Source organism: Dendroctonus ponderosae, unplaced genomic scaffold, assembly GCF_020466585.1.
Source record: "Dendroctonus ponderosae isolate FM_Combo_2020 unplaced genomic scaffold, Dpon_F_20191213v2 Dpon_F_20191213_4, whole genome shotgun sequence".
Lineage (NCBI taxonomy): Eukaryota > Metazoa > Arthropoda > Insecta > Coleoptera > Curculionidae > Dendroctonus > Dendroctonus ponderosae.
Window position 1 is genome coordinate 10,859,472 of NW_026018611.1, and position 14,950 is coordinate 10,874,421.

The 14,950-nt window shown below is 31.0% G+C and overlaps 1 protein-coding gene across 1 annotated transcript in view; it reads left to right on the top strand.

Moving 5' to 3' along the window:
- The first annotated feature begins 6,149 nt into the window (after positions 1 to 6,149).
- The window catches only part of LOC109542144, a 15,011-nt gene continuing 6,210 nt past the window's right edge, over positions 6,150 to 14,950 (top strand). The window contains exons 1-2 of the mRNA XM_048665758.1: positions 6,150 to 6,163; positions 11,201 to 11,277. Of these exons, the coding sequence (XP_048521715.1) occupies positions 6,150 to 6,163; positions 11,201 to 11,277 (91 nt within the window). The remainder of the gene's footprint in view (positions 6,164 to 11,200; positions 11,278 to 14,950) is intronic.

Consider the following 14,950-nt stretch of genomic DNA (forward strand, 5'->3'; position numbering starts at 1 on the left):
TGCATATGAATTCCCACATTCATTACGTGCGTTTTAGAACACAACTGCACAGTTCTAAACTGTTTTGAGTTTTATAGTGCAACTGATATTCAAGGAAAGTTTTCTGATGAATAAAGTTAATAGTTGAAATCTTGTTGAAAGCATAAAAATGGTTTTACATGCTTGGTTTTGGTGCTTGTTGCTATCAAAGACTTAATTAAAAGCTTTATTAATCAGTGGTTGAGTGCAAGCACTTGTAGTTTGTTGGGCAAATGCACTTTCAATTTCTCTGATGAATCTATTGATTGGATTAATCCACCCCTGGATTCCGCTTCTTTTTAATGTTGAAGAGCCCATCGATGTAGGGCTATTTAACGTATCGACAAGAAAGGTAAACTTTATGCATGTTCAATAGTGATGTACTTTTGGAGACAGTAATAAAACAGCAACTACAAATAATCTATAAAGTTGCTTGCATCGTTATAGATTTTTAATTTAAAAAATTGAAAATTCGTAAAATTTCCAGATGTTGTCTAATATTTATGTGCCCGATCTATTTCTCAACTGCAAGTTTAAAAGTGTATCTTCATGGTTTTTATCTTCGGGACATAAGCTAAAAAATAGTTTTAACAGTCTGGCCGTACGCAATTTTCGAATCTTTATGTACGTTTTGATTCAAAGTTGTATTTTTGAAAAGTATTTAGACATAGCAGACAAAATAAATTATCAAAACAATATTTTTTAAATATGATTTACATTATAATATATTTTGGTAAAATTCATAAATACCCCAATTTTCAGGATAATCAGAACTGGGAATTTAATTTAAACACACGAAACCTTTTAATTGCTGAAAAAAAAGCGGAACTGCTCAAACCGCAATTTTCTAGTAATCAAATCGAGGTAAAACTATTTTATTTGCTATTCTTTGAAGTACTTCTTCTTCTTGAAGTGAAAACTTCTGAACATTTAACCTACCATTGGCAGAATATCTGCTATACCAATATGATTATTTTTCATACAATCATCTGCAAACAGCATTGGTTGGAGTATGACTAGTATTGTAATAAAACTGACCATTCATCCGTAAAAAATGTGGCTAATATAAAAAAGGCAAATTGCTTGACTCTGTCGGTTTCTCGGGTCAAAAAATGTTTTATAGTTTGTAATTTATAGTACTCAAGTTGATTTTTATTTTTGCAGTTCTAAATCCAAATTATTCTGCGCACTCTTGCGTTATAGCATAAAAATTTATAAGTACATATACATATATGTTTAAGAACATAACAATTCTTCCGAGGTATCGAGCTGCATTACACTACTGAAAATTTAAATACAGGTTAAAAATACTAAAATTCCTGACAAAATAGAACAATAGAAACTTTAAATTTCTATGCTAATTGAAATGGTAGTCTTGACCAAACTGTTGAATAACTTTGAAAAGTAGACGATATTAGTGTGTGCATATACCAATCCCAATGTCTTCCACTTTTCAAAGTTTATCTGCAAAAGGTGCAGACGTAACTTGAAACTTTTTGTCTTTCGATAGTGTTCTTATTAAAGTAGTGAGGAAGTTTTCACCGTGGAATTAGTAGCAAAGCGGGCTTTATTGAACATTAGTTCATACAAGGAAAATGGAGATCAAGCTTTCAGAATTCGTTCTAGTACTTACTTGGCAGAAAATGAATTTAAAACATAAATATTAAAAACTATCCTCCTATGGAACGTTGAAAGCTCACTAGTCAGCAACGCGTTTTCGCAACTAATGAAGCTCTACTTAAACAGCTTTATTAAAACCGTTTTTATTCCTCAGGCTTTCCGTAATGAAAAATACTGCGCCTTATCTAGGCAAAGACAAACGGTCGAAATTGCCTCCCAGGTATCATATTTCTCTTTGTCTGAAATTTGAATTTGTCAAAGGCAATCTTATTACCGTCATCTGGAAGACGCTCTATGCTCGAACGGAACTGTGCAAATTGATAACGTTTCGCTATTGCGGAATTTTAGAAAAGCAGAAAATTAAACAAATCGATATTTCTGCTGAGGGTAGAAGCGACCTAAAGTAAATTAGAAAAATTTCCGTTTGAAGCACGAAAGTTAGTTCATGCTGACAACACAATATTTATTCATGTAATTTAACTGGAAGTTAGCTGAAGCATGTGAAAGCGGTTTAATCTTACTAATATGTGAAATTATTTTGCTGACAAGAAACTTTGCCATTAAAGAGATGAAACTTTCCCTTAATCAATACTAGCATTTTTCTTGGTAGACTATTGGCGTTAGGGTTTGTACGTAAAGCCAAAGAGCTGTTTCAAAAGATACTTTAATCCACTAATTGTTTCATTACGAGCCACTCTTCTGTCGTTTAATCAACTTTGTACACAAAGAAACTTTCCTTCAAACATTCCACAAACATTCCTGTAACCAACGAAAACTGCAGTTCTGTCATGAATTAAGCAGTTTGTTCATAAATCTCACGTAATATAGTAAGAATTATGTCATTCTCAACTAATTACAATTGATAAATATAATTCCATGACTTAAATAATATCTTATTTACACTTTAGTTTCTCCTAATACCTTTGTTTATCGATCGCATAAAGCAAGATGTATTCACATACTTAATATTAATGAGGAAAATTTAATTTGTATGTGTGAATCAAAACCAATGTTCATATAAATAATTCGTTATTTTTTTGGAAATGTCGCATAGATGTTTTAGGAAGCAGTTTTTAAATTTTTTTTATTCAGTTGCCTTTAATTCGTTGGAGGATGGAATCGATTTAATTATCACTGTATAATGACTTTTGCTCTGCTTACTTTTTTTTAATTTCAATGTAATTTATTTAAGTGCTTAATTATTTTTTAGTGGATTTAAACATTTAATAGTTTTGAGCTTTAACAATTTCATTTTAGTGTCAAACAGAACGTGTGTGTGTCTATTTTCATCACAACTAGAACATCTTCTGTGGTTTAACATCATTACATTACGTCAATTAAATAGTCATTAGTAATATAAAAATAAAGAAATTTTGCAGAAGTAGAAATTTCGTAATTTTATCATTATCATATTCCCGACTTGCAATTATTTCCCTTTTTTCCATTGGTTTTTCACTCAATTACACATCCCTCCTATAATTATAACTATAATAGTTATTTATAAATGTTTTTCCTGCTACTAATGGTAGTTCATTGTTGCTAAATGTGTATTTATGGTATAGACGATCACAAAAGCGACCACCTCAATGACAAACTAGTTAGAGATTCTATTAAAAGTTGTATAATTTTACTATGGTAAAACGAAATCATCCGAAAATATGAGTCTAGAGTTCAAATGTTTCAGGTTGTTCAATAAAAATATATCGGGTGTTTCCCCCACCCAAACCCAAAGTTATTAATTGAAAAATTTTAGTCTTTTAATATATCAAATACGTAAACGGAGTAATACTTGGTTCAAAAATTATTTAAGATGTTTAAAAAAAAATTAAACTAGTTTAGAAGGTTTAATAGATACTGAAACGATTATGTGGTGCCGGTAAGAAAAATATGGAAAAAAGTTCTTTGAAACATGTCTCCCAGATGCTTCGATTTCAAAGTGGTAAAAATTAAAATTTGAATTTGTTTTCGTATAATTATTCTAGAAGAATTCGAGTTGTGCAATTGAAAATTTGAAAAGTTCTGGGCTTTTTGTGGCAGGAATAAGATACATCATTCAGCCTTTGCCATGCTCTGAGAGGACGCCATTTACAGTAGTTTTATTTTACCCCGGATCTTAAACATAAACTTCATTCAGAATCTGAAAAAATTAATTATTTTTTCTTTTAATCACGTATCTTTAATTTATTTACCCCAATCCATTTTCTAAGAAAGTCGACTTTGATTGTCAGAGTAGATTCTTATCAGAAATACATTTTTTAAGTTAATAAATCAAAATAAAATAATTCATTAAACTGGCAACGTCCTTCTACGATGCAAGTATTCCAGTCAGGCATTGAAAAACATTTGATGCAATTGTAGCAAAAACAAAATAGCTCAGATTTTGAAGAGCTTTTAGAGCACCACATTTAAAAATGCGTTTTTTTCATTTTCAATTTTGGTTTTTCTTAACATTGAACTGTAAAATGTTACAGTACCCAAAACAGATTTACATTTCCTTATAAGAACTTACAAAACGACCTCAATTCCAATAGGAACGAACACCGAACAGAACATGCCCATGCTATAACAAACAAAACAAACAACTTGTACAATTAGTATGTACCAATCACGATGTACCATTGTCTCAAAGTGGAATTCTGATTATTTTTCTACCAACACTAATTAAATGAAAAGTAGAAAAAAATGTGAAAATATAACGGTTGAGAATACGTTAGGCAGGCTCCTTTGAAACCACGCCGCGAAAACAAGAGCGCTCTACATTGAAATAGAGTGGTTAAAATTCATGAACCGATTCAACTGGAAAGTTTATTTTCTAAATGTGCCGTCTCTTTACGTAGTTTTCCTGGAAGCTCGGAATAATGGAGCCGAATGCATTACCCTCTGGTCTAATTTCCAGCTGTAATTTGGTGCTTTATTAACCATACTGAACTCACAAAATTAATACTACTTAGAGGATTCTTCCTAAATGCAATTTGCGATAGTTAGGTTTCGCCTTTTTTCACGACTTGAAGGATTTATCTTAATGCGTTATTCACATAAAATTAGATTTATTTTTAAAAGCCTTTGGTTTTGGATAGAAATACTTGTGACTTTTGATTATCGTGCATTTGTAGAATGAGTTGAAGAAAACTCATCAACGAATCGATTTAATATTGGAGCTATAACTAAAATGAGTTGAAAGTAGTTCGAGTTTTTCTCAGCTTAAAAACGAATCAGAAACAAAAATATCAATACTAATCGGTGTGATTTAATTTTAACATAGTTTTTACTGCATAATTTCTAGCGACGGTAACTTTCATTAAATTGATGCATATCGATGTGATATGTAAGACATGAATATAAGATGGTCATAAAATGATAGGTATAAGCGGCTTCTTGTGAAAATTAAACGCAAAATGTTGGGAATAAGAAGTTCGTTAGTACCAGTACTTTACGACACTTTATTATTGTAGATATACTACAACACGATCCCTTTTTGTAAAGTATTTAAGGCAGAGTAAGTGCTTGAGAATGTGCAAAGCGATTTTTCTAACAATATAGAATTTGTCTTAAAACATTAGAAACTAAGTTTCAATAAAAACCTAAGATATTCGCAAACAACCAAATCAGGACTGCACCTGCAAATCAAGTTATTCTCATTAATATTTAGTATTTCTGATTAGCAAGGTAAATTGTGAAATTTGTTATTTGATTACTTTGCATACAGCTCTATCCCCTGAAACATTCTGCTGTAGGTTATAATCTTGACCAGCTCGTAAAGCTATTCAAAAATAGCGTTACGTTAAAATTTAAAATCGGGTCCTAACGGGATGCAAACCGAATGTTCGTTAAGACACGCAACATGTTTCAGCTTTACATTATTTGTGATGAATATATGTTTCCGCACCTTCTCAAATACTCTGTTCTCCTGATACAAATGGGATTTTAGTGAAGTCACAAAATGAATAGTTCTTTCTGCCCCTGATATTTCCTTGGCGCTACCTCCTTCGACATGCTGCTCTCCTAGGGATGATTCGATACAAGTAAATACAAGTAGATATTCGATACTTTTGTTTCGATACCGAGTACTTTGGTAATTAAATCGTCCTTTCGATACCTATACTTGGTATCGAAATAAAGTACTCGTATCGAATCGAAGTATCGTATCGTCGTAAATAATCAAATTATCAAAACTGATGGAAATAGTGAAAATTGATAAACATCATTTATCAATTTTCAATAATAAATTTATCAATAAAAAAGACGCATTTCTACAAATTTCAGCCAATACAGGTAAATACATTATTTATAGTAGGTAATTTTTATTTATTGAATATAATCGATACAAGATAATCTATAATAAGATATATCTATTTTGGAGGAAGGTTTAAAATACAACAAAATAGTGCAGGCTTTAACGTTTTTTGTCTGCAATTATTTGCGGTCTTCCAACATTGTGGAAGGAGAAGCATTTTTACGTCTTCCGAAAGTGCTTCAACCTAATTTTAAGGTACGCAGCTTATTTAAAAAAGATGACCCAAGAAAAGTATGAAGCTTGTGTAGCTATAGCTAAAGCTAAATTGTCAAAGGTTATATGTATTTGTCTCAGATGGGACATTTGGACAGAAAGAATGAACGAGCGAGGTTTCTTATGTGTGACATGTCATTTTCTTCAAAATAGTAAAATGCATATGCTCTATCTAGCTACTCGTACGCTCAATGAAATATTTGCCCTGTTTCGATCACACAATAAATCACATTGTTGAAGAGGCTTTAAAATGGCCAAATGTGAAAACAGCTATATCTAAGGTTCGTGAAATTGTGCGTTGAATAAAAAAGATACGTATTAATGGTATACCTTATGGCAATAAATAATTTAAACGGATTTTTTACAGTTAAAATTCACGGTAATTGTGAATTTCGGTCTTGAAAAACTCATAGAAAATGTATACTTAAAATGTGTTTATGACGATTATACATAGAGTCACTCAATATCGAGTCAGTCAATAAAATTGTGAGCAGGTAATAGTTTCGATACTTTCAGAATACTGATATGAGCAGTATTGTAAGACGATTTGGTGACTACTCATTTGAGTAAGTATCGATACTTTCAGAATACTCATATGAGTAGTATTGCAAGATGATTTGGTTACTACTCATTTGAATACGTATCGATACTTTCTCAATATCGTATCGTCCCTATGCTCTCCTGATGTAAACCAAATTTTAGTCATAACGCACAAAGTAGGTGGGAGCTTCTCGCTATTTTCTTGGAAGTTTCGTTTCATAATCACGCCATTTTAATTTATCTATTTTCAACAAATAATGTAAATGCTTCCTGTCTTTACCATATTTTCTATCTTAACACTATCCGTTCAACAAGTGATGCACAAGTGAGCAGAACGCATTTCTGCTCTTTACTATATTTTTTTAACTTATCATTATCAGATTCTAAGCACATGAGTCTTCAGTGTGACTGGAAATCACCATTGAACTACTTTAAAATATTGCTTATCAACAACGTTGAAATTATATCTTCAAGAAATACACTTTATTTAAGAACAGTTTTCCGAACTTTCCTAGCAGCAGTAATCACTGTAAGCAGTAAGGCATAAAATTCTTAAGGAATATTTTCAAGATTGAAATAATTTCCGTTGCACGTGCAAGATTGAACGCATATAAAAACAGTGGAAAATAATGTACATAAAATGCAAGCAATAAAAATACAGCACATGTTTTATGCCTAAGAAAAATTCCATAGATAAACGAAATAATGTCAAGTAAAAGACGTAGAAGTAGAGTAATTTGAACAATTAGATCGATTAAAAGTTTCTTCTTTTATAGTTAATTTAGGGTTTTTCCTCTGTAGGTCGATAGGCAGTTATAATAAAATAAAAACATACGCCAGAAAAGCGAAATGCCTGGTAGGTCTCCCTGGCGGTCATTCCTTCACAACGGAAATGTTCTTTCCCTGTCAAACACCGCATTCTAGGAAAACTCTGTACCAATTCCCAGGAGTGCAGGAAAGTTTGTTTGCCCGAAGGGACCTCGAGGATGGTTTTCGACTTTTTTTGATGGAATTGTCTGTTAAAAGTATCCTTGTGCTCTATATGCTAATAAAACTTTTCCATTAAAAAAGAATTCGACGGAGGTTTCTAAAATTATACGAAATACATATACAATAAATGTTTGAATAATAATTAAACATTTATTTTGAAAGGCTCTACAAAACCGGTTATAATTTTCTATGGCCATTTTTAACAAAACTTTCAACGCAAACCAATTTTCAAATGTATATAAACTATCGAACCTCTCGAAAAAAACGCTAATTAAAAATACATGTCCGTAAATTTTTGATATTTATTCATGAATAAAATCATATTAATTATTTTCGCAATAAACTTATTATTACTTATATGTACATTTTATTTAAATGATTACCTGCGTCAGTGCTGTCCATCAATCAATTTTAAAATTTTTGGTATGCAAAGGTTAACTATTTTAAATCTTGCGCCGAAATGTGATTAGATGTTGTGCTTTTGCAAACGTTTTCTTTATTATACATAGTGACGTCTTTAAACGTTTATAGGAGAACGACTAAACAAACGTCTGAACAAGTGACTTATAATTTGTTAATTGTAGTATTTTCGACCCCCATTTTTTTTAACGGAGGATCACATTTTGTGGGAGTTTTCTTCAATTTTTTAAATTATGTTAAAAAACGTTTGTTTTGTGCATCTGAACGTGTTCAAATACATTTTATACTCGTTCTAACAATCCTTCAATTCTCCTTTAGTAGTTAATAGGAAACAAATTGATATGAAAGATACTTTCGCATTTACCTGACGGGTTAAGTAATTAAATATAAGGATTTTTGTAAGTACAGAAGAAATAATTCCTAAACAACTGATCGGGTTTCGTTGAAGTACTGGCATCTAAAATGTAATAACGGAGCTCAAAGCGCAGAAACTGAATACGAAATTTTAACCGCTATTTTTGTTAGAAGAAATAGCAATTATTTCTCATTTTGAAACCAGACATTACAATTGCCATTAGCGTTACATAACTTTGGTAGTGAAACGGTCTATAATTGCGAATGGTTTAGTTACAACGAACATGCCTAACTTTTATTTATTTTTATTAAATTAAATATTAAATTATTTCCATGTCGCCACCGTCCATAGAATAGCACATTTCGACATTAATAGAATGCTAATTAACTAAACACATGTGGAAAATTATTTGAGGTCAAAACTGGTTTTACCCACCAGGAAATTAAAACCGTGAGTTTCAGCTTCAATAAGGTGAAACTTGACCTCACTATAAAATTCAGATACCTACCTACAAAATAATTTAAATGAAATATTTGCAGGCAAATGGGTTGGTCGAAAAGGTTGGGTCAATTGGGCTGCTCGTTCCACCGATTGAAATGAATAAAGGCTCTTGCCCACTTAGAAAAATTCAGTTCGAAACGCCAGTCCAATAGTTTAAAATTAATGAAGAAGACTAAATGTGCAGCATTTATAAAATAATACTAACGAAAATGTAAAGTTTAACATGTTTATGTTTTAATTAATTAATTACCTTATTATTCCGTTATATATATATATCAATCAACCGTTATATCAATCGTTATTAAACATTTCCACAAATGCCTTATAAAATTTGTAATACAATTTTAATTGTTCAAGAACTATCTTTGTCAAAAACATTAAAATCTATAAAATCGTGGTTAGTGGAACAAGTTACCAAATTGCCTAATTTTTTGAGAATTTAACATCTATCTACACAAATTGTTACCAAAACCATATTACCTTCTATAAACAACAGAGAACAAAAAAGTATCTACATTAAGGTTTCGGATCATCAATGGGAAAGTTTCAAATCATTTGATTGAGGATAAAAATCGTATATTCCTAAATATAACAATATACGATTTTTATTGTTAATAAGCTGTAAAAGTTGCACTTTTTTTCAGAAACTGTGCCGAAAGAAGTGAAGCTTGCAGAAAGAGCTGACGAACAGAAACTAACTTATACTTGATATACAACACCCTATTTTTGCTCCAAACCTTTAGAAACGTCGCATTTAAAAAATATTTATTATGAAGAATCTGTTTTTGTAACAACTACAGCAGTTCAAACTGCAGTTTGAGAAGTTTTTACTCCTAATACTAACAATACAATATTTTTTAGTTTAAATAGTAACTCTAAATTGAAAGCGGATTACAATTTTTTTTCTCAAACAGTCTATATACTTAAAATATATTTATGGAAAAATATGCATAACAACAGGCAAAAAATTAATGTATAAAACATAAGCAATAATATGTTTGCGATATTAGTTCTTAATATATAAAGCAAAAACTTCACTTGTTCTTCGAACTAACCGAAAATAACATCATAAGTATATTTTTAATTAATTGATCTAGAAATGGCTCCGCTAAGAATAACTCTGCTGTATAAAAATTCTCCAATTGAATTAAGCTTCTTGAAAAGCATTTTAGCTGCATTAAAAATTACAACAGGTTTACTTTCTAATAGACTAGATAGTTTAGGAAAATTAAGACTGTATGTGTGACTGTATATATTGAAAGTGTGTATATTGAGACTATAAAAAAGCGATATATTTTATCTTAGGCGTAGTTTTAGTTTCTCCTACGTGCTACTTAAAAGATCCACACATTTAATGTTAAACATTTCAACAATTACTGTAGTTATACAGTTATTTGTCCAGCTCTCAGGAAACTTAACAACCCTAACACATATTGAGTTACGATACTTTTAAAGTTGCAGGTAGAAGATGTTCTCTTTATCAGATTCCATATAACTCTTTTCTCCTTGGTTTCCACTGACCCTAACAAAACTTAATTTCCTTTCGCTTTAGTTTTCTTTTCGGTAATAACCAGCTCATCATAATCACATTTTACGTAATACGCATTTCAGATCCATTCCCCCGATGATTAATCTTCTATACCCATTTAAATACATTGTAATTAGTTTTCAATTTCGCTTCGGGAGTCATTTCCATTATTAGCAAATTATATCAAACTAAAAATTAAATCGCACATAATGGATTGACCTGAAGAATTGTATTTTCAAACAATAGATTGTTAATTATAATTATATAAATGATCAATTCCCCTAGTTGGTGGGTTTGATGCGACCAAATAAATCCAGCTACCAAAATAAATGATAAATGTCCTTTACAAAACATGAGCGGTCATTATTCCAGACAAGAGCTGCATATCTACATTTCATAATAATTTATGCTAATAGAGTTAAAATAATAATTCGATCACCGACGGAAATTTATCAAACTTTATTACATCCCTGAATTTTAGGATGGGACTAAACTCCGATAGGGATTGGTAAATCATTATGCTGTCAATAATTGTTTTATTATTAATAACCGCAATGCATAGATACAATTTAGATTAAAGATATTTTCATTCTATTTAGGGGTAGCTGTGATTTCAGCTGAAATGCAATCACTTCAGTTATGAACAGTTATAAATAACAGGGAAATTTCAAAATTGCAAATGTCCGTAGAGCTTTATTAATGATGGTGCTTTCATTTTCAGATATTGCGTGGAATTCGAAATATTAAAAGCATCCAAAGCCTGCAGAAAAGAGGGAAACTACAAAGCTCTGAAAGAAGGTAATAATGCAAACCTTAGATTGTTTTAATACAATTTCTTCAGTGCCCTCGTTAAATGAGCCTATGGTTTTTTTCCAGACGCCATTATTATTTATAGGAGGTGAAGTAATTTAGCATTACATATTTTTCATTCATTTTTTCTAAACGCTTTCTTTTATACAGTATTTTCAAAAACACAAAATTATACTTTTTTCAAAAACTTTCAGCAGTTCAAATCTCAAACAATTAATACGTATTGATGCAATGTCATTCTTAAATGTACAACAAAAAATATATTTTAAACGATTACGGTTGTGTCAATATTTAGCGGATATTAAGTGGTGACTGATATTGTACAGACTTGAAACAGTTGTGCTACATTTTTGTGGACCAACTGAAGGTACAGTTATTGATTCTGTTAATTGATCTCCCAGTTGAAATAGCACATAAATATTCATAAGAAATTATGAAATATTAATTATTATTTATTAAGTGACTAGCACACTATACAGGGTGATTTACAACCTTGTCGACACAGAGCAGGGGCGTGTAGAGGACCTCAAATGCCTAGGTTTTTGCTTCAGGTCCATGATTATCGAGATGCAGCGTCTAATTTTTTTTTATATTGGTATTTTGTCTTTAATTCCTTTAGTTTATGAGAATGTTGAACGTAAGCCACTGTTTAGACCCTTCAGCCATAGGTAAGCCAACTGATTGCGAAAATCTATGTTGTGTTTTCATTTCGACAGGCAAACGCCCCTGTTACAACTCGCAAAACGACTTTTTTGTGGGGCGACACTGAATTCGACCGACCAAATTTTTGAGTTTGTTGTTCAATTTAATAAACTCCTGCAGTTTTTTCGTATCTGCCTTTGTTTTCGAGTTATTTACACAAACATATGTAGGATTTCTGGGTAATTTTCTATAAATTTCCTGATAATTTTTTGTGTCCTTTTGTGCACATTTTTTTGTGAAAGTGTAAGTTGAAGCTAAAATAGGGATGGCTGACGATTTAACTTTAAAATTAAATTTTTTCACTTTAATTTAATTTACAATAATTGAATACTATTTTTATAATGGTACTTTTTTTGCTGATACGATTCCATAAGTCTTCTGTAGTTTCAACAGACGTTGAATGTACAAATTCTTTTAAAGTCCCCCACAGAAAAAAATCACACTTATTCAAATCTGACAATCGCGGTGGCCAGCGTTGCGGGCATTTATTGCAGCGACTGGATATAAAGAAGACCCTTATATCGACATTTAATTTTATTGAACATGTTTCACCGTTAAGCTATATTTTCAGCTTCATACAAATAACGATGCCGATTGTTTAAATTAGATTACTTATGTAAATCGGTATGGAATGTTTTTAAATTAAACTGGAATTACAGAAAATCGAAAAGTTCGAAAACTTTCCAATTTGTTTGCCTATGAAATCGCTCGATCATTCTTAGAAAAGTTTACAAATATACAGCTGGCAAAAATAGAAAAGAAAAACTTCCTATTTCGGTCTTTCAGATCACAGGCCAATTGAAAAGCTTTGCCAACTTTTCAAACTTTTTCAAATATATAGGCTTTCAAATGCCAGTATCATATCACATTCATGCATTCTAAATGGAGTGCTGTCGTTTTCATCAGTTTTCAATTGGCTGTCAGCTCAAAAATTTCCTGACTGCTTTATTCAAGCTCATAATAAAAGAACGGGCATCAAAATTCATTGTGTATATTGCAGAAAATTTTTAATACGGCTTAAATTAGAGCCAAGTGCTTTTTTCCTAAATGATTATTTTACGATATCTACCTATATGTAAACATCGACTTAAAACTCAATAAATTTACAAAGCACCACATTAACCGAGCATACAAGTAGGTACTTGTCTGCYCGGTACAAGTAGGTACTTGTATACTACGTAGGTACGTATASATGGAAAACTTACAGATAGAGCTMTAAAATTATCAGACCCAAATTACAGACAAGAAAATTTTAAAAAAGTCAGAAAAATATTACTTAATAACAACTACCCAAAAAAAAATTCTGAACCAAAAATAAAGCGAAGAATTAACAAGATTTACAACTCAACTAAATATAACAATAATGAGGAACAAAGAAACAATGCATATATATCACTACCATATACATATTCCAGAAATCAATAAAAAAATTTCAAAAATACTAAAGCGACACAACATTATAATTGCGGAAAAAAACAAAAAACAACTTATCAACTGAATGTTTCCCAAAACTGAAACCAAAAACTGAGAAAATGGATATACCAAATACTGTATATACAGTGATTTGTTTAGAATGTGATAATACATACATATATAGGACAAACTAAACAATATTTAAAAAAGAGAATGTACGAACATAAATAGAGTCTGAGAAATACTAGTGAAAATAAAACAGCATTACCAATGCATACCAAATGTTGCATAATTTCGATTTTGACAACGCGGATATATTGGCTGGGAAAACAAAATATAATAAAAAAAGAATCCAAGAAATGATACAAATAAAAAAACATGCAAAAGCAGTAAACTTCAGATCAGATACCGACAACCTTTACATTTACCAAACCCTAATAAAGCCATAAGTATGGAACACCCAGTACACTGATTAAAACTATTTCTGTTTATCTCAATACATGCATACCACTCTCGCAAAAGTAGAAAATAATTCAGACAAATTTAAGGTTTCAAGAAGGCAAAGTCCTAAAAGAACGTTGATTTTTACCAATCATGAGGTAAGTTTTTCCAGTGTTTTGCTCTCTGAGAAGGAAGAATTTTTTTCCCTCAAAAACTGATAAATGTTTTAACACTTACACTTTTTATACAACATGTTTTAATTGTGGATTGGTGTTTGTAGTTTGTGTAAATTTCAAATCTGATGATGGCGCTGTTGTCTCGCCGAAACCAGGAAAGATAAAAATATCATAACTATACAGGCTGTTCTTTGAGAATAAAATTGCTCAATTAAAAAAAAATCACGACAAAATAGGTAAATAAATGTAAGGAATTGAATAAAGTTTCTAACAAAAAGTATAGTTTTAGTCGATTGAAATATGGCAACTTTGTCAATTTATAGACAGTGTATTTAACCAGCTAATGAAATTTTGAATTAAAGAAAGCGAGCTTATACCGTTTCTGAAAAATGTATGTTTAATATACCCATTCCTAAGAATACTATTTGCAAAAAAATTAAATTGCCGGTCTTTGAGGTACCAAATTATTGCAAATTTAATTCAGAAGTCAAAGTAAAATTTTAGTGTCCGATGGAATAGTCGAAAAGAAAAGAAAATGTTGATGTCGGTGGTACTTTTATCGTGTGCCCTGTATACTCCAAAATATTTTTAGCATATGCAGATTGGGAAACTGCAACTGTGCTTATTGCTAATGTGATGTGGATAATTTTTTTAAAGTCACCATACGGTTTGTGGTATATTTTTACTTCTTACTGAGTAAAATCCTCAAATTTTATGAAACTCTATTGCGCCGTTCCGAGCTGAATATTGAAAATTGTATACTTGTTAATGGCAATGGAGGAAAAGTTACTTAATCGAACTTCGCAGTCGTTAATACAAACTGACCAGCATAAAACCCGTAGTAAAAAATCTTGCTAGCAAATGCCCATACAATATTTTTCTTCCGATTTTCTGTTAATACACATAATTGTACATACTTTCCTGACTGT